Below are 21,021 nucleotides of genomic sequence, written 5' to 3' on the forward strand. Positions count from 1 at the left end.
ATACATTGAAAATAATGCCTCATTTTTTCTGATGTTGTTAGAAAGGTGAGGGGAAGGGGGAGAGCAAACAACGTCATCCTCCTTTCCCAGCAGCACCTCGGATGCAGCTGTTCGTCTATTTTTTGATTAACAGTTTTCTCTGAAAGCCACGTGGCATTAACGTAAGTGAAATGGTAAAAATATATGCTGCAGCGTTAAAGCTGCAGATTTCATATCCTACTGAAAATGTGATACAAAATTATTACTGGTGTGTTAATTATCCAACAATCTCAAAACGATTTTGCCAAATCAAACAGAGCCATCATTGTCAGGTTTATGATTTAACACATAATCTTAGTTTTGCCCTTCTGCATATACATTGCACAAAGAGTAGAGTATGATCACATACGTAACATTTTTGGGGGAATAACTGATTCACTGAACTTTCAGAATTAGTGCAAAATTAACACAGACGAATACTTTATAGTTTTCATATGCAGAACTTAAAAATCTGGCACATATTAATGTCAAGTATTTGATTATGACTTAAAGGTTATTCTGTTTGCAGAAAGAAGTATTCTATGCCAATTTTACTTGTTAGAAAAGAGAAGTACCAGAGGTAACATTTGCAAGAAGAAAAAGAAACTCTAGAAAATAACTTTTTAAAATCTTTTGATTGTCAGCAAGAACTTCCAGAAAACAGGATATAAAAGAAAGAAAAACAAATCAGAGAGCATTTTAGAAAGCTAAGGTATTTGCTCTCAAAAATTAAAAGTGAATAAAAGTCATAAATATTACAAAGGAACAATGCAATTTATTTTTTTTGGTCAAATTACAGAAACACTAAAATAACGATAATTAAGATCCTGAAGCGTATGTTTCATTTTACCTTAATGCCTTCTTCATCATTGACTCTCCGAATCATTTTCACACACATCTCTGTAATTTTGGGAAATGTCGGTTGTTCAATGCAGATATCCCTAAGTATCTTTATGACTCTTTTTCTGACACTGATGCCAGTATCCTGTGAAGAGAAATTCATTATACTCTTGAAAACAAATAAAAAAATGAATTAATTTATGTATTATATGAATTAATATTGGAAGACCAACCAATCTGACTTGCAAAATTTATTTAGAAAAGGCAGCTAAAATATTCTGGAGTGCATTTATACAAAAGGTCAGCATAACTTGTATCACTTTATTTGCAACAATTCTAAAGGTTCTGGCTGAGTCCCCAGAATGCTGAAATGCTTCCGCCATTTCTACCCTCCCATCTAAGAGCTCATGATGCTGCAAATGTGTAATTCCACTTCTTAATTCAACAGCTCACAAGCTAGATGGGATGATGTTTTAGTTACTCTGTTGGAACAGGCGATTCCTGCTAGATCTGGACTGTAACATTTCAAGCCTTTGGATAAAGCTTATGGATAAGATACAAGCAGCATTCTTTTAGATTTTCCAACACTTGGTCTAAGGAGACGGACGAGGAGCTTCACTTCACATTACCCTATTCAAAACCTGTTGAATCTGAATGTCAGTATGAACTGCTTTATGCATGCTCATATGCACGTGAAGCTACTTATCTTCAAAACCCTTCAGAAACATGTTTTATCATGTAACTATAGCAAATGAGTAGTATTTGACTAAAAACCTGACATGGATGGAGCTAGTGTTATCTTACAGCTAAACTAACACTATATTTTACCTGTCCACCCTGACAAAAAACACTTTTTGTACAAAAACTCGAATAAGAAGCCTCTTAAGACACTGAAATAGCATAGAAAAGCACACTAGTTTTCTCTTTTTTTTTCTTCTGGATTACAAATGGCATCTTTAGATTACTGTGTTGTAGCTCTTTCTTCATCACCCACACTACTGAACTGCCCTCAGTGACCCACATCTCAGATTTAAGACCCCTGGCAATATTCCTGATTTCACCTAATCTGTGCATTAACAATGGAATCAAAAGGAATATAATCCTGGTTCTGATGCAGTACAACTTTCTATATATGTTTACTTTTTGGTGTAACAAAGTCTCATTAGAAACAAGTGATGCATTTTACAAGATCGGGCTTAAAAGCATCATGCACCCCATTAAAACAAGAAGATATAATTTACTCTTGGGAGTATATATCCATATTATTAAACATATAAGCTCAGTTAGAAACAAATTTTCCAATGCTACTTCTTTTATCATAAATATCACAAGTCACTGTACCAATATTCTTTCAATCAACATGTCATAATACTGCTCAGCAAGCTGAGGACGACAGAGCACAAATCGGCCAAGCAGCTCCACAGCGGCTTCTCGTACACTAGTGGAGTTATCCATTAACCGTCCATGAACACCTCGTTGCATATCGAGCTGAAAAGAACAAATGAAACACAGATTCAAAATAAGAAATGAAGATTTATTTTAAGCATGACAAAAGAATGTATTTGTATGATGGGTATATCCTTCTTTACCCTGGCTAGAATACTGGGGTCTACGGCCACAACCTCAGACAAACACTTCATGGCTTTTGTTCGAACAGCAATTGCATTTTCACCGAGTACACGCAGAATCTAGTAAGAGAACAAAAACAAAGATGCAATTGCTTTGGGAAAGTAGTAAACAATGTTTAACAGGCAAAAATGCAGCAGAATGACATGCAAACAATTTAACCAAAATAAGAGTATCTGTTTAGTGAAAATTGAATATATCCTCTCACACAGTAAAAAAGTGCAGGCAAGTCATGTTCCATGTCACTGATCACTGAGTATGGATATTTACTAGGATTTGCTACATCTCTACAACGGATCCACACAGGATTTACACGTGGTCTGCATGTTCACTTTAAATCCCTTTGTTTTAAACTGTACCTTTGTCATTCAGTTGTGACTTTCACCATAGTTCTTTTAACAGGAGAGCCGGATTTGGGCACTATAATTTTAAGAATGGCTCTGTACGCAGATCAATATAAGTAACGCAACCTAAACTAGTACTGGAGTTCAAACATGTCACCATGCCAACATGTTAGTGCTCTTCTCCCAGAAAAAGCAAACAACACTGGTCAAACAGTAGCTTCCAAAGTGATAGTAACAAGCACTGCAAGCAACTGACCAAGCTGGCTTGTATTTTCAAATCAAATTAAGTTCAGTTTCCTGTTTATATTACCAAAGGAGCATGCATCTTACAGAAAGTGTGAAAATTATTTGAACATTTTGTAATAATCCTCTTACTGTGTACATATAATTATAATGAATTTGTCATACACATATACAGACAAATAAAATAATGTATGTATAATATGACATACAAAACGCATGCAAGAAAATAGAAACATAATCACTTATATCATCAATACAGAATATGAAAGCACATGGTGTTATCAACAATGAACAGGTATGACACACTATCGCAAAAGTATGTGAAATCAGAAACCAAGTGTGTTTCACTGTACTAAGACTTCTGGCACAGTTTACCTGTGTCAAATAAATATCGAAGCTCTGGGCAAACGGCCTCATAGAGGCCAAGTAGCGAACAATCAAACATGCATCTTCGTAGTCCACAGTATCGGAATTCATCCTGCAACAAATTCCATGTGTTAATTAGGACATGTTTATAAATAATTATTTAGAAAATAAAATGCATGGCCAGTAAAGAAATGAGTGACACTGAAATGTACCTTAATGTACTGAACTGAGATGGAGCAGTTTTAATGATGCTGCGAAGAAACTTCTTGCGACTTTCTGCTCTATGCATAATTTGTCCTGTGGTCTCAACATCTTTTGCATGATGAGTTCCTTCAGATGAATCCTCATCCTTCTGAGATTTAATTGCTTTCTCTGTCTCCATAGTTGTATCACGGAACCACTGAGCTATATAAAACTTCCGAGAAAACTGGGGAAATGCAGCAGGATGCACAGAAAACAAAAACAACAGATGCAGAAACAGAAAATTAACAGATCTATAATGAGATTAAGTTAATCTAATGCATCAACAATATTTTGGAAAACACAATGAACAGTATATGTTAGGGTGACAATTTAACTGAAGCACTAATATGCATAACCAAAAATATTTTTATTCAGTACACAACACTGAAATTATTTTTACACCAGAAAGCTGAAATTTACCACTAATGATGCATCAGTTTCTGTGTTCTCATCCAGATAATCTAGCAAAGCCTTTTGCAGCTGTTGAATTTCATCCTCTCCTCCTGAAACCTGTCAGAAGTAGAAAGATAGTTATAAAACAGAATATTGCACAGTGCTAATTAACATCTGAAAATCTGCATGTCCACTTATAAAATACACTGAAGTCAGTTGTTCTGATAATTGCAGAACATTAACAACTTTTTAAATAATTATGCACAAACTGCATAGAGACTGAAAGAAGTTACACTGTGGTTCTAAAGTTTAGAAAAGATTAAGAGCAGAAGACGACTGGTTTTAAAACAGACTGACTGATTTGATTAATTTTTGTTCTATGACCTTGTGAGAACACCTTCTGTCATGGAGGAAAAAAGCAGGGTTGCAATCACACACAGCAGACTGACACAAGGTTTGGCCTATAAAAGTCATCATTAGCTGTCTCACCAATATTAAATACCAGAACAGTGACATCTCAGGTGAACAAGGGATAAAAGCTAAAAAAGTAAAACAAAAATAAATACAGAACAGGTAACAGTAAAAAGGTACGGGAAACATCAAAGGAATAAAAATAACTCATCCTTTTGTAAAAATATTTGGTATAAATATTTTCAGTGCTAAAGCACCCATACAGAGAAAGTGCAGCAAGCGTGCTCATACTAGTGAAGAAGTTTCAGAGGTTGTTCCCAAACACCTCTGAGCTCCAGCACTGAAAAATCATCTCTGAGATTCAGTTAAGTTTCTATCAGTCAAAAAGCCTGAGAACAAACACACATTTTACAAAAAATGTCACCTACTGCATAAAGCCTATCTACAGGAAAGGGTAATATTAATTTTCCTGTGAAGCAATTCTAAGATGCACCAAAAGCATTACGTATGAAATATTCATCTGAAAATTAGTGCTCGTTGACTATGTACCAGATTTGTTGTATCTAAACTATATGAATGATAAAAACAGAATGTAATTTTTCCAAGAGCGTATTTAATGGGAAATATTTATATTTCCTATATGTTTATAAGACACATGGAGGAGAGGGAAGTGATTTCAGACAGCCAGCATGGCTTCACCAAGGGAAAGTCCAGCCTGACCAACCTTGTGGTCTCTATGATGGAGTGACTGCATCAGTGAACAAGGGAAAAGCAACAGATGTCATCTATCTGGACTTCTGTAAGACCTTTGACACTGTCCCTCACAACATCCTTCTCTCTAAATTGGCAAGATACAGATTTGACACATGGAGTGTTCGGTGGATGAGGAATTGGTTGGACAGCCACATCCAGAGGGTAGCGGTCAATAGCTCAATGTCCCGATGGAGATGGGTAACAAGTGGTGTCATGCAGGGGTCCATACTGGGACCAGTACTGTTTGCCGTCTTCTTCAACGACACACACAGTGAGATTGAGTGCACCCTCAGCAAGTTTGCCAATGACACCAAGCTGAGTGGCATGGCTGACATGCCAAAAGGACAGGATGCCATCCAGAGGGACCTGGACAAGCTCGAGAAGTGGGCCTATGCAAACCTTATGAGGTTCAACAAGGCCAAATGCAGGGTCCTGCACCTGGGCTGGGGCAACCCCTGCTATCAGTAAAGGCTGGGAGACAAAGAGATTGAGAGCAGCCCTGCTGAGAAAGATTTGGAGGTATTGGTGGACAAAAAGCTGAATACAAGCCACGAATGTGCACTTGCAGCCCAGAAGGCCAACTGCATCCTGGGCTGCATCACAAGCAGCGTGGCCAGCAGGTCGAGGGAGGGGATGCTGCTCCTCTGCTCCGCTCTGGTGAGACCTCACCTGGAGTCCTGCGTCCAGCTCTGGAGCCCTCAGCACAGGACAGACATGGACCTGCTGGAGTGGGTCCAGAGGAGGGTGACAAAAATGATCAGGGGGCTGGAGCACCTCTGGTGTGAGGAAAGGCTGAGAGAGTTGGAGCTGTTCAGCCTGGAGAAGAGAAGGCTCCAGGGAGACCTGATTGTGAGACCTGTACTTGAAGGGGACTTCTAGAAAAGCTGGGGACAGGCTTTTTAATAGAGCCTGTTGTGACAGGACACAGGGTAATGGTTTTAAACTAAAGGAGGGTAGATTCAAACGAGATACAGGGAAGAAATTTTTTCACAATGAGGGTGGTGAAACAGTGGAACAGGCTGCCCAGAGAAGTGGTTGATACCCCATCCCTGGACACATTTAAGCTGAGGTTTGACGAGGCTCTGAGCAACCTGATCGATTTGAAGATGTCCCTGCTCATTGCACAGGGGTTGGACTAGACGCCTTTAAAAGTTCCCTTCCAACTCTAACCATTTTATGATTCTATGTATATCTTGATCTCTTAAATATTTCTAGCCTATGCAAATTGAACAACGATCTTGTGTATGACCACAAGACAATGTACTTCTCTCCCTATACAGGTTATAGAGAATGAATCAGTACTGATGAACTCGTGCATGAGTCAGAAAGTAACTTTCTCAACATCTACAACACAGCATACAACCTAACCCATAAACCACCCTTTTTTCCTTAGTATTGCACTGAAATACACAGGTCTGTGCAGTTGCTGATGTTACCGCAGATAAGATGACTTTTTTTTTTTTTTTCCAAATGCATGAGTTCAAGAGTTCAAGACATGTCTACAATGCACATAATACCGATATAGGTTTATATATACATTAGGCACCCTAACATATGTGCAAATTCCGGCCTTCAACAAAAGTTAAATTCTGTGGATAACTGGCTGAATAAAAGGGTTGCTTGATGAACCTTAACTGCCTAACTATTTTCAAACACGTAAAAAGCCTAGAATGAACAAAGAGAAACTGTGCAGCCCACAAGACATCATACTCAATACTGATAATAAAAGTAGAAGAATAATTTCTGGCTTAAAATTCTTCAGCTACAAAACATTTTTCTTCTTCATAAATAAAAATTGTAACTTATAACCATCTTAATTTCTTTATGAACAGCACAGATTGAGAATCTTGTCACAAATACATCACATAATATAGCTTGCAAATATCAGCAAGTGGAGGAAGGTACAGTTACAAGTCCAGAACATCAGTGTATCAAGAGATTGATGAAAACTATGCATAAGTGTTCAAATTAACTTGACAATCTATGACAGATTTCTATGAAAAAAATCTACTGTTTAAAAATGTCAAAGCAGAATAGATTTTCTCCTAAATCTAATTCTACGGGTCCTGAGTCCAAACCACAGTAGAGAGTTATAAGCATTTATCAATCACTGGGGACTATCGTGGTAATGATATCAGAGCCTAGAAGGAAATATCCAACAGAGTCTAAGTATTCCACAGGAAAGAAAAATCTGTAGAGGCATAAGTTCATTTCTGAATGGAAATAATAATGTAAGTTTCTGATGACAACAGCTGAGTATGCCTACTAATGGATCTTCCTATTTTCTTGTCATCTGAACAGCAAAGTGAAGCTTAGCTGTCACGTACACATTTCCAAGTACTTATTTGTTCTGATGTTACAAATAATTTAGAAACAACACACTGTCTGTCCTGACTGATGGTATTGTATACTACACACCCTCCATAATGCATGGATGGTAATGTCTACCACCACCAATGCTAAGTTTCCTGAGTAACTGAAAAAATGCTTTTAGTACTCAGTTGCCCACAGCAATTTTATTTTCTGCAGATGCCAATGCATAGTTACTGCCTGGTCCTGTAAAAACCCCAAAACAAATAGAAAAATTCAGGTTGTCGCTCAGGTTTTTATCTTTTTAGAATATCTTTCAATACTACTATAATCTCTGGAGATAAAGAAAGAGAAAAGGATTCTTCTAAAGTATTTCCCTAAGAAGTCTAATGTGGAATTGTCGGTATCACTGCCAACAGAGGAGAATTATAACCCCTTAGCACATACAAGTATAAATGACATTAAGCCACGGACACAAAGATTTGACACTGCATGTTGCAGAATATCAACAAAGGTCATTGGAAGCATCAGCCTCATAAAATAGTAGATGAATTTTGATTCTTTATCTCAACACCTGTGAAGTACAGAAGTTTCTCCTTCAACATAAATCTGTAACAATCATAAAGTACAATAGATCTGTAGTCTTTTCAGGTAACTGAAAGGGAAATGAACTTGATATGACTACTCAACTTTAGATCATGATGAGAACAGTTAGTAGTTCAGAAAGAAATGTATAGCGTCCATAAGAAATGTTCAAGTCCATGTTTTTCAAAGCACACATAAGATCTGAGATTTTCTCATCATATTACGTACTGTATAGAGCCCAAACACATACATTGCTTTGATAACTGCTGCCACCCTTGTGGATTTGGAGCAGCATTAGCAGAAATGCAAATATATGCACTAATGAAAAGTTATATGCAAGTCCACTTCAAAAAAAAACACCACCAAAAAAAGATGACCAAACCAATACCAGCTACATCACATAAAAACTAACCTTAGCGGACTAACAGTTTAACTCTATAAAGTCTGTATATATAGAGTGCCAGAAGCTCAGTTACCACCTTGCAACAGCAAATGCACATACATATGTATTTTTAAAGCCTCTTAAAATCTAATCCAATTATTGCTCCATTATTGCCTCTGTATTGTCACAAGAAAACTGGCTTCACCACTGTGATTAACCACTTCATATGGCCAATACAGAGATGGTCCAAGGAAGACATGAGATAACGAATGTGATTCTTTTAACATGAGTATATTTGATTCTGAAATCTGAACAATGAAGACTGACTCTCCACAACACCAGTTTTTCAAACAGCTTTAAAATTTTCAAGTATTTGAATGGCTACAGCTCAATCCAGCTGGCACAGGAACTCTCACACACCTGTTTGAGGATTCTGGCTATAGATCCTCGATCCATTTTGCTCGTGACTGCATCTTTCCTCAGTCTTGCAGCTACAGTTCCAAGATAATCAAGTGATGCAACTCTTAATGCCATTTCTGTAGATTTGTTACTGAACTGGTGAACCTAGGAAAAACAGAATAAACTGTTAAAAACAAATACTTATTTATGCAGCTTGAGATTCTTCTCACAAGAGCTTGTTGACCTATATTAAAAATTCCACCTAACTTCCATGCTGCATAAAATTATGTAATTTACTATTACATCATTGATACATTACTCACTCTACATTCATGCTTCTTCCTTTATTGGGTCTCTTTGTCTACAAATATGCCTGTTAGAGTTTTTAAAAATACTTATTTTCATAAAATAAACTGGATAACTATTACAGCAGATATCCTTTGCAGTAGAATACACCTTCAGCGACATAATGCAACTTCCTCACCATTCACGCAAGTATAAAGCTACATTTTACTAGGAATAGGACCATAAAATATTCTTCCAAGAAACAGTTCAAATTACTGTGTTAATTACATTGTAATACTGAAGAACAATTCTCAAAAACCACATAAACAAAAATATACACATTCTGTAAAGTATCACAAGTAAATGCTATTATTGGTAAAAAACCAAACCACTTGTTTTCAGGTTCTGTGCTGAAGGAATAGTCCAGAGAAGATATTTAACACGAATAATTACAATTGCTAATCTGACTTTACTCCAAATGAATATCTACGCTTATTACATGCTATACAATGGCATTTTTTCATGTTGAAAATGTCATGGAATAGTAAAAGTGGACTTGCATGAGAAACTGTGTACATATGATCTTTAACAAGTTCTGTATCAACGATCCTCTAACCCAAATTTTATTATTTATATATTACGCAGTAGTGATGCACATAAGAAAATCCTTAAATGCTGCATGTGTGTCAACAATCAGAAAGTATTCCTGTAGTAGTTTCAGCTGAAATAAACAAGTCTTCATTGTAATAAGAAATAAATTAATGTAATAGTTAAAAACAAGAATCCCTTACCAATAGTCTTCCTAATAAGCTAAGTAGCAACTCTGCTGCTGGCCATTCTGGTTTATTGACTGTGGAAAGAAGATCTTGAATGAAGTTCTCAAACAGTGGCCTGTAATCTTCTTCCCCTTGTTTACTGCCACACCTGTTCAAAAGAAATGCATTTCGTAAGTGAATTTAAGAGCCTTTTAAGATTTTCTTCTAATATAAACAGAAGTAATCCTATGTTTAATCAGAAAAACAGTATCATGCAATTAAAAAAAAATCTGAAATATTAGCAGAAAATTCATTTTATTCGTTTACAGAGGAATAGTTTAAATAGTTATCACTCCAAGTTGCACTGCAAATAAAGCAGCTAATCCATAATGGTAGAATTTTGTCCCTAAGATTTTTTTTAATTTATTGCTTTGAGTCTGCATTAACATGGATGGATGAAGTAGGTAAAATTGTAAAGCTCAAGCTGGAGTGGGGTTTTTAGGAGGTGTTGTGTATATATTCCTTAAGCTTGGTTTGATTTATCTGACAGTGATAAGACATCTCAGTATTATGCTCCACGAAGGTTAAAATCAGAATGTAAAAAAATTAAATTATAACATATATGTGGCATCCCTAACTTTACTGATACCGTAAGTATGCAGAGAGGTTGCTAGATGGCTATTAAATGGCCTTTAAATAGCTTAAGAGTAGAAATCAACATGATAAAAACCTAAGGACTTCTCAGAAATCCTTCGGTTATTCAGGTATATGACATTTTTTGCCGCCTATTGAGTTACTGACATTCCTAACTTTAGTTAAATTAATGTAATTTTTAGGGTTTTTCTATCTTTGTCCTTCCGATGACTGAATGAATATAGTTTCACCACTTAAATATTTACTCAGCCTTCTCTTCCAGGCTTCAGATGAGTAACAGACCCCTAATAAAAGCATCTTACGTGAACTATCAAACAGATTCTGAAATGCATAAAGAAGTCTCTGCAGAATTTCTGTTCAATAAAAATTTTTGTCCAGACAGGTAGCTCTCTTAGGGGTCTATACAGTACACTGTTACAAATAACTTTATGAGCAGGTATTTAGCACTGCAGAGTGGTTAGGTTTGTCTTAAGGTATGACAGACTTTATTTGGAGTTGGTTTCAGCAACATGCTGAAGAATGTAACAGTACTTACTTCTTAAGGAAAATAGAAAGGAAGTTTTGTGCTGTTCTCATGGCTGTTTCATATGAGTTAGTAATAAGCACGTCCTGATCCACCTAAAATAACAACATACATTTGGCTACTATTTTAGCATACACAGAAATATGATTTCCCGATCAGCATTTCTCAGGCCTCAAATAATTACAGCAGACATAATATTACAATGTTTGATTACTAGAGCACCATAATAAAATATTCTACCTACAAACACACAAAGTCATTCCTGCACAAAAAAAAAATTACAGGTTTAAAAAAATATCTTACTTTCTTGTTTGATTCTTCCTCTGAATTAGAATCTTTTTCTGCTGATGGTAAGTGCACCACACACTGAATAAGCTGCAGAACTAGTGCTGTAACCATCTGAATATACATAGGCTCTCCATCAGTGTCACTGCTGTTTAACCTGTTAATAAGCACAGCATTAACACTAAAACTAAACAAAAAAGACAAAACAAAGCAAATTTTTTTTGGCCTAAATGATATCTTTCTAGAATTACTACCGCAGCTAGAAATCTGTGTTCTAAACATTTATCTAGTCATTTGCTTCTCTCTTATGCAGTGTAAGATTTGGTCTGACAAAACCAGTAAGTATTATTCTCAGGCGGAAGAGATGAACTGAAACAACCCACAGATGGGCTATCAGAGTATCTGTAAATTTCAGCAGCCAAAAAATCTACAGGAATATTTAATAAACCAAATGCCTACATGCTAAGGTACTTACTAATAGGCTCATTATATATAATGCCATATCCATTTCCAAAACAACACGAAAAACATACACCAAACTGTTGCCCTAATAATTTATTACTTATATATTATTTCATGTATGTGAAATGTGCTGGACTTTTAAACAACAGAAAATAGTGACCATGACCTGGACAGACTTCTACAAGAGTTACACCTATGATAATCTGCCGTAGCATAACAAACTATGAATTTCAGCATGCAAGTGTCTTCAAGTGTGTTTTAAGTGTGTACTTAAGTCAGTAAGACCAGTACACTCCACGTTTCTGAGAGTTAGTTTGGTGTTTACTACCCATACGTATATTAACACTACCTATTGCTACCCTTAATGGTATGAAAAGTTGATAATCCCTGACATCACTCTCCTCAAATTATAAAAACACTAACTGGGCACAAAACAGATTGCAATTATCATCTTTATGAAGTTATCTTTGATTACTTTTAGAGGAGAAAAACTTGTCATATCAAATTTTGTATACAGGTTCATGACTGTAGCCACAGTTAGAGATGCCCTTTAACAGCCCAGAGTTAGGACTCTACATGTAGACAGCGGAGTCCCTGTGGCCTTGAGACAGTGACTTCCTGCTGGTACTGGTCCTACTTCAAAGAGCCTATCTACCATTTATCCTCCTATTCCTACCACCTTCCTACTTGCTAGATCTCTCGGATGTCTATAACTGAAACAATATGAAATACTAGGAACAAGCGCTTATGCTAACATTAGGGTTGCTCAATTTAACTTCAAAGTTTCAGTGTATTTCTTTTCCTGGGTATTTCCTGTTCATCCATCTGGGATTGGACAAAATATTTAACTGACAATTTGTCTGTCCCTGGAAGTAAGATGTATGCAAGCAAGGAACAAAATCAACGCCAACAACAAATCTTTAGAATCATTTAAAGTATCCCAACCTCAGTTTTGATTGAACTCGAACCTATACTATTATTCTGAAGATACACTGAAAACCACCTGAAGTGCTTAAAAGGCAGTTAATATAAACAAGAGTAGCTCCCAAATGAAACTCATTCAAAGGGACATTATATTGATTTCCTTCCTGGAAAGAGTGCTCTGAGCATGCCTTTAAAGAAATTCAGCCCAAATTTTCCTATTAAGCTTTAGCGGTGAAGAAATCATGTAATTCCATACAAATAGAACCAAAGAATTTTCCAACAAAAAAACTCAGAATGCACAGTAACATTACACTCATTTACATCCTCAGTGAGACAAATAATAAGATATTTCAATTGTTTTTGCAAGCAGGCACAAATATGATGGCATAAGAAACAAGGATTATTACAAGACATTTGTCAGGCAATGCTGCTCTCCTTGTTTTGAATATCAACCTCTAATAAAGCACAGCTTGTGCAGTTGCAGATTCTTAAAGAAGTAGTTAGTACTGAAGCCTAAAATCCTACATCTACAAAACTGTAAATGCTACTGTCTACAAGTTATTAATCTATGTCAGAAATTACCTGAAGTTTCTCAAACTCCTCTTGCTAGTTGGTAGTCTCGCAAGGGAAGTGAAAATTTCCTCTAGTATTAATTGTCTATGTTTTTCATACCTGGAGAACACCTATTTAACAGTTACAGGATTGTTAGAAAATTATTTATTGTTACAAAAATATTGCTTGTTAAGTACATTGTTAAAAATTATATATAGAAACATACACTTTATATGATACTTATATTATAATTAATGCATACTCTGTTTTTAATGCATTACTTGGTTTCTTCAAAGCAAGCAGTTCTTTATAAAATACATAAAAAACTTCTTCAAATTTTTATTTAAATATTCAAATAATATAAACGTGTAATAGCTCTTAAAAATACTTTAAGTTTTAAAAATTTCTGTCAATGGTAGAATACACTGTATAGGAAAGTCAAACAGTGTAATACTAAGCTTTCAGACTCCAATACACAGCAAAACTCTGTGGGAATATAAATTAAACGAACACTGGTATGGTTGTAGAGCACATTTGAGAAACCAGTTTTACTTCATATCCTAAGCTTTAATGTTTGCCTGACATGACACATTCTTTCCATTTACAGAGTCATGATCGTACAGTTTGCCTCTCTTTTTGCTTAGGCAGAATACTGGAGTATATCATCCTTACAAAGGTGGAAAATTCCCACTTGAACAAGCACATCTGTGCTGAACTGCATTTTTCCTGAAATAATATTTTATCTGCCCCATGAATTTTTCACATAGCCACCTCTTCAGAGAAATTTATTCTATTACATGGAAATTCTATTAAATAAGAAATAAGGAAAACCACAATGTTAAGATTTCTGAAGACAAGAAAGAACAGGTAAAAGGAAGGAGTTTGTGTTTACACTTCAAATGGCGAAACCAAAATTAAGAAGTTCCTTGCTTAAGTAGGATATTTCTTCCTACAGAGTACTCAGGAAATAGGGGCAGCTCAGGTAGATTTAATACTGCTTCCAGATTATGATACCAAACTGTAAAAATATGTAAGAATAAAATTAGTTCTAAATTCCAATTCTCTACCAGAGAGAAAATACAGTCTATGTAAATGCCCTAATAACTCTCAGAAATACAGGAACATAAAACCACAAATTAAAAACTACTTACTGCAGTCACTAATTTGATAGCACATAACTGTAGTTCACTGACATTTTCTACAAAGAAAGGTGTTATTCCCATGGAGGACACCTATCAATAGAAAGAACTTCTTGTAAGTATATTTGACTAATAAACTGATAGTTACGCAGTTTCACAAGTTAGTTGTTCATTCAGCAGGTAAGGTATTCAACAAGACACAGTACTTCATAATATTTGCAAATAAAGTTATTAAAGGATATTAGAGAACAATTCCTATGAAGAGCAGCTGAGGGAACTGGGGTTGTTTAGCCTGGAGAAGACCTTATTGCTCTCTACAACTGCCTGAAAGGAGGCTGTAGTGAGGTGGGTGCTGGTCTCTTCTCCCAGGTAACTAGTGATAGGATGAGAGGAAATGGCCTCAAGTTGTGTCAGGGGAGGTTTAGTCTGGATATTAGGAAAAATTTCTTCACCGAAAAGGTTACCAAGCATGGGAACAGGCTGCCCAGGGAACTGGTGGAATCACCATCCCTGGAGGTATTTAAAAGATGTGTAGACATGGTGCTTAGGGACATGGTTTACTGGCAGAATTGGCAGGGTTAGGTTTATGGTTGGACTCCATGATTTTAAAGGTCTTTTCCAACCTAAATGATTCTATGACTCTGTATTTGAGTACAACCAGTTTAAACTTTTCTTAAGTGTACAACAAAAGCCATTAAAGATTTGAACATTAAACGCTCTTCTCCTGCAGACTACCACTACACAAGAAACTAGTCACTCTGATGTTAGTATTTCAAAAGTTTGCACTGATTTCATACTTTATGTCACTGAGACAATCATGCTTTACATTCTCTCTGTGAAAAGAAAAACAAACATTCCCTGATGTTTCTCTGATCAGAAATTCTTCTGATAAAACTTACCTGAAGAATAGTTGTATCAGTAAGAAGCTGTATCTCTAGCAACTCTGACAAGCTGCTGACAATGTCACAAACTTTGTTATACAACATCACTATAACTCTCTGCTTGTGGGTGGAACACTTTGCACGCTTTGCTTTTGAACTTAGAACACCACCTAGAAAATAAAAAATACCTTCATTAATTTTTTCAATGTTTCACATCAAATATTAGAAAATTGATCTTCCTAAAAAAGTGTCTCCAGAACAACTGCACGATTACAGCTTTCTTAAAGCAATTGCTTAGAGAAGAAAAACTATTTAGTAGTATCAACTGGAAAGCAAGAATTTCACATGATATTAGTTTTTCATAATTAATCTAAATTTTGGATGTAAGATTTTTCAAAATGTTCTTGAAGTTGGATACCCACAGGTAAAGGTATGCATGTGACAAGGAAATACTAAATGCTAAACAGTTTTCACTGAAATAAATCATTACAGACACAGAGATTATGACTTATTCCTACATGACTTACTGCTACATGTAGTAACTTAGTCCTACATATATGACTTCTTCCTACATATTGTAGCTATACACAGAAAGCTGAACTTCAGATAAACTTCTAAATGCTTCAGTCTAAATACTTTGGTTACATGTACATTACTGTAATAAACCAAGATGTTGTATGACTAAGTTATTCAGAGGATGCATTTTATGTTTAATTTTTTTTACTTTGCATTTCATCATCCTCAAATTAACACAAAGCATTTATTCAGCATGCTGGATGTGATATGGAAGAACTATCAGTATAAGAGTTGCATATAAAAATCTTCTTCCAGAAAGTGATATCACTTGCATCATCATAAGAAGATTATGTTTTGACAGTTTTTAGTGTGGAAAGATTTTTTAAAGTTTCTTAGCATACTAACCACCATGAGGATCCACTCTATATACAGGATCATACTGAGGATAGAGAGTGTTCTGCAAATGAAATTTTGTGTATTGAATAACTCTTTCTATTACGTCCTCAATATATACAGCTTTAGGCATATTTGGAGATGTCATAATATTGATAGCAGTAAGACAAGCATCAGCAGATTTTGTCACTCTTTCCATAATAAGATCTCTCCATAATCTCTCCTCATCTTCAGTGTCATTGTTCTGTAACAGGCAAGAAAAACAGGATAATGTGAATAAGAAGTAAAATTTTTATCCTTACCAAGTAAAAGATAATAACATTAACTTAATATACTTACATACATGCATGTATAAAATGTTGTATTTCCTTTTTGATACAAAAATAGTTTGTTTTAGAAATCAACTAATATTTGTTTTACTAGCAACATGTTTTTAAGATGTCTGCCTAAATTACAAGTTTTCAAAATCTCACTGTATTCTTCTGCTAGAACACAAAGCATAGGGCTGGACGGGATACACCCAAGAGTGCTGAGGGAGCTGGCAGAGGAGCTGGCCAAGCCACTCTCCATCATCTATCAGCAGTCCTACCTAACAGGGGAGGTCCCAGAGGACTGGAGGATCGCCAGTGTAACACCCATCTACAAGAAGGGCCAGAAGGAGGATCCTGGGACCTACATGCTTGTCAGCCTGACCTTGGTGCTGGGCAAGAGTATGGAGCGATTCATCCTGAGTGCACTCATCGGGCATGTGAAGGACAACCAGGGGATCAGGCCCACCCAGCATGGGTTCATGAAAGGCAGGTCCTGCTTGACCAACCTGATTTCCTTCAATGACCAGGTGACGCGCCTAGAGGATGAGGGAAAGGCTGTGGATGTTGTCTACCCACACTTTAGTAAGGCCTTTGACACTGTTCCCCACAGCATCCTCCTGGAGATACTGGCTGCTCATGGTTTGGATGGGTGTACGCTTCACTGAATAAAGAACTGGCTGAACGGTTGAGGGCAGAGAGTAGTGGTGAATGGAGTTAAATCCAGCTGGCGGCTGGTCACGAGTGGTGTCCCCCAGGAGTTTGCAGATGACACCAAGCTTGGTGGGAGTGTCAATCTGCTCGAGTGTAGGAAGGCTCTGCAGAGGGATCTGGACAGGCTGGATGGAAGGGCTGAGGCCAACTATATGAGGTTCAACAAGGCCAAGTGCCGGGTCCTGCATTTGGGTCACAACAACCCCATGCAACACTACAGGCTTGGGGAGGAGTGGCTGGAAAGCTGCCTGGCGGAAAAGGACCTTGGGATGTTGGCTGACAGCTGGCTGGACAGCAGCCAGCAGTGTGCCCAGGTGGCCAAGAAGGCCAACAGCATCCTGGCTTGTATCAGCAATAGTGTGGCCAGCAGGAGTAGGGAGGTGATCGTGCCCCTGTACTCGGCACTGGTGAGGCCGTCCCTAGAGTACTGTGTTCAGCTTTGGGCCCCTCACTACAGGAACAACATTGAGGCGCTGGCGCATGTCCAGAGAAGGGCAGCAAGGCTGGTGAAGGTCTAGAGAACAAGTTTTATGAGGAGCAGCTGAGGGAACTGGGATTGTTAAGTCTGGAGAAGAGGAGGCTGAGGGGAGACCTTATCACTCTCTATAACTAATTGAAGGGAGGCTGTAGTGAGGCGGGTGTTCATCTCTTCTCCCAGGTAACAAGTGATAGGACGAGAGGAAATGGCCTCAAGGTGCGCCAGAGGAGGTTTAGATTGGATATTAGGAAAAATTTCTTTATTGAAAGGTTGGTCAGGCCTTGGAACAGGCTGCCCAAGCAGGTGGTGGAGTAACCATGGAGGTGTTAAAAAACGTGTAGATATGGCACTTCAGGACATGATTTAGTAGGCATGGTGGTGTTGGGTTGATGATTGGAGTTCATGATCTTAGAAGTCTTTTCCAACCTTAATGATTCTACAATTCTATGAAAGAAGCTTTCTGTTTATCATTGCGAAGCACTGAGGGAAGATGGCCACATATTCTACTTAAGACTGGTGTACCTTATGCAAAATCTCAATGCATTCACCTAGTGTTTTCTTCAGTGGCCTATGCACACCAGTTGCTGCTTTCATCAGCCTGATTTTTGCCACTAGAGGGAATTCTTACACAGACTGTTACAAGTCACATGAAAGTTGTAAGTACAGGACTTTCTCTGCTTCATAGACCAACCCATCTATTATCAATGGGTTTAAAACATATTTTATCAAATACGTTCATTTAGATTTAGCACAGGGTACAGAATCACTGTATTTCTGTGTTTGTACTAGTTACAAAAACAAACTTACATGAGTTTAATTATGACCACCCAGCACTATTTAAATCTTGTAATCACATTATTTATAGCAAAATAGGGCACAATTTTTCATAGCTTCTCTGATATGGATATAGCCTACAGAGAAAAAGGATCTTTCCTGCCTGTATGACACCACAGTTCAACACTGTTGGCTTTCCTTGTAAAAATAAGGGGTTGGTGACACCATATCAACTTTTCCCCTTTAGGGTAAGACAATCTAAAACAATATCACAGTGCATTATATATAGATACATATATTTCTAAGATCAGCAGAAATTTGCAAATCAGGAGATCCCTGTGAATTTCTTGCATAGAACGTCTTTAAGTCATTTGTTCCTTACACAAATGAGGCTCAGAAAAGTCCCAAGTAGTTTTAATTCTTTTTTTCCTCATTAATCTCGGAAATAAAAAGAATGTGCAAGTGCACTCTGACTCTGAAAAAGGCAGGTAGAAGAGAGGTAGGATATCTTCACTGCACTGTAAAAGTAGTAAGCTTACTCTTCATTAGAGGCTTTCTTTGCCATAATGATTCAAATCATGTTTAATAGGTTTTAAGAAAAATCTGAAACTTGTTTGGCTAAAGATTGCTTCTTTTTTCAATAAAAGCTTTGTCTCTGAACTGCAATCATTGGAGAATTCCATTGACTTCTTATTAATCCTGAGTTTTACTATGAAAAGCTAAAAGAAAAATATCACTTTAAAAGTATTAGCATAAATAGTTAATCACAGTGAAGCAGAGGAGGTAAACCAGCACCTTCTTTTCACAAATTTTTCATATTGCTAAAGACATTCAGAACTGTATACAGAAACTCTGAAAACCCTACAAACTATCTAGAAGAAAGTATTTAGGTACAAACTGGTTTTCATTTACCAGTTCAAATTCTTCCTTTCCAATATAAATAATTACTCTCTATTTCTGCAGATCAAGGATTTTTTTTTCATAGAACTCAAGAACTCTATTCCTGCTAGAACACTGTTTTGACTAGAAAGTGTAGAAATCAGGAAATATATGAAATGTGAAATAACACGTATCAATCTTGTAACACCTCCAAATACCCACATAGATTTACGTGTATCAGGAAAAAAAACCCCTAAATTCCTGAAGTTCTTCTAAATTTGTTTACTTTGCCAACTTTAACTTTGCAGCACAAAGAACAGACCTAAACAAACTGCTTCCTCCTTTCTTAATGCTCAGGAGAAGAACACACTGTACATGAAAGCTGTAGTACCTCTTTCACTGTGCAAGGGATGTTCTACGGACATGTAGCAAAGTGGCAAAGAAATGTCCAATGGTGCAAATTATACCAGTTACCATGAATATTTCAGGATGAAACAGTAATATTTCAAATTGAAACAGAAGACAACTTAGTTGCTTCCAATATACCTGTTAGTTATCACTACAGTAAAACATACTTAGTACTGAAAAAATATAATCAATTGAATTTTACTTCAAATCTTAAAATCTGGCAATCTCAATCACATGGATATTATACCAGAAATTCCCTTCACACACACACCGTATTTGAAACTATCACTAAATAAGACTCAAGTGAAGAAAACTCTATTCTCCACAACGTTGTGAAATTATGTAATTTGAAACTCACATGGTTAAGCAACGTAGAAAGCTTTGATCCATCTTGAATATTCTTCTCCAAAATATTCAGGACTTTTACTGTTTTATCTGTTGAGAGCTAAAACAAGACAAGAAACATATCAAAAAACTGCAGGAACATAAATGCTTTCAAACTGCTGAAAAGTATGTCCATGGATGAAGGATAGGGCTTGTTTTATAATCTGAAACACTTAAATTATAAGCAGTTCCAGATAAGGATCGAATCTTTACTTCTGTGGTTTCTGACACAGCAAGATTGAGAATGCTGATAATACAACTAAGTGAAATGTATCCTAAATTACAATCAAACTGCATTTTCAATGAGCAAAATCCATAGAAACACATTTAAAGATCTGTCATTAATGTTATACAGTTATACACTTCTGCTTCTAGAAACAGAAATTTACCAAATCCAAGTATCAATCACAAATTCTAACTGACCATATAGACCTTTACTAGGAGAAAGAATCCAAATTACATGGACAAGCAGAAATAAAATTCCCCGATACTTAAGTGCTAATAAAATGTAAATGTGTTCTTAACATTAGCGTTAACTTTGAAGAACGTGCATGTTGAAAAAAATAACTCGAACTCATTTGCTGATCTTCTATAGAATTATGATTAAATAAGTTGTAGAATACATGAAACTCAAGGAGAGTTGGTTTCACTCATCTAGATACTACTGGCACTCACCTTTAGAAGCAACAAAATTCTGATTTTATGTATATATGTACGTATGTATGTGTGAAAAATAGGGAGCAAAGGTAAGGGTGAGAACTATCAGGAAAGAGAAACAGGATGACAACATGCTG

At 36.5% G+C, this 21,021-nt stretch overlaps 1 protein-coding gene across 4 annotated transcripts in view; it reads right to left on the bottom strand.

Annotated features, from left to right (window-relative positions):
• Positions 1 to 21,021, bottom strand: part of NIPBL (NIPBL cohesin loading factor) — a 173,146-nt gene that overhangs the window by 23,227 nt on the left and 128,898 nt on the right. For all 4 annotated transcript variants that reach the window (XM_075411749.1, XM_075411750.1, XM_075411746.1 and 1 more), the window contains 15 exons: positions 20,202 to 20,288; positions 16,295 to 16,526; positions 15,392 to 15,543; positions 14,505 to 14,585; positions 13,384 to 13,484; positions 11,434 to 11,572; positions 11,143 to 11,225; positions 9,990 to 10,122; positions 8,935 to 9,078; positions 4,101 to 4,190; positions 3,650 to 3,864; positions 3,447 to 3,549; positions 2,448 to 2,546; positions 2,200 to 2,346; positions 869 to 1,003 (listed from right to left, as the gene is read on the bottom strand). In XM_075411749.1, coding sequence (XP_075267864.1) covers positions 869 to 1,003; positions 2,200 to 2,346; positions 2,448 to 2,546; positions 3,447 to 3,549; positions 3,650 to 3,864; positions 4,101 to 4,190; positions 8,935 to 9,078; positions 9,990 to 10,122; positions 11,143 to 11,225; positions 11,434 to 11,572; positions 13,384 to 13,484; positions 14,505 to 14,585; positions 15,392 to 15,543; positions 16,295 to 16,526; positions 20,202 to 20,288 — 1,941 coding nt within the window. The remainder of the gene's footprint in view (positions 1 to 868; positions 1,004 to 2,199; positions 2,347 to 2,447; positions 2,547 to 3,446; positions 3,550 to 3,649; positions 3,865 to 4,100; positions 4,191 to 8,934; positions 9,079 to 9,989; positions 10,123 to 11,142; positions 11,226 to 11,433; positions 11,573 to 13,383; positions 13,485 to 14,504; positions 14,586 to 15,391; positions 15,544 to 16,294; positions 16,527 to 20,201; positions 20,289 to 21,021) is intronic.

Source organism: Opisthocomus hoazin, chromosome Z (genome assembly GCF_030867145.1).
Source record: "Opisthocomus hoazin isolate bOpiHoa1 chromosome Z, bOpiHoa1.hap1, whole genome shotgun sequence".
Classification (NCBI taxonomy): Eukaryota; Metazoa; Chordata; class Aves; order Opisthocomiformes; family Opisthocomidae; genus Opisthocomus; species Opisthocomus hoazin.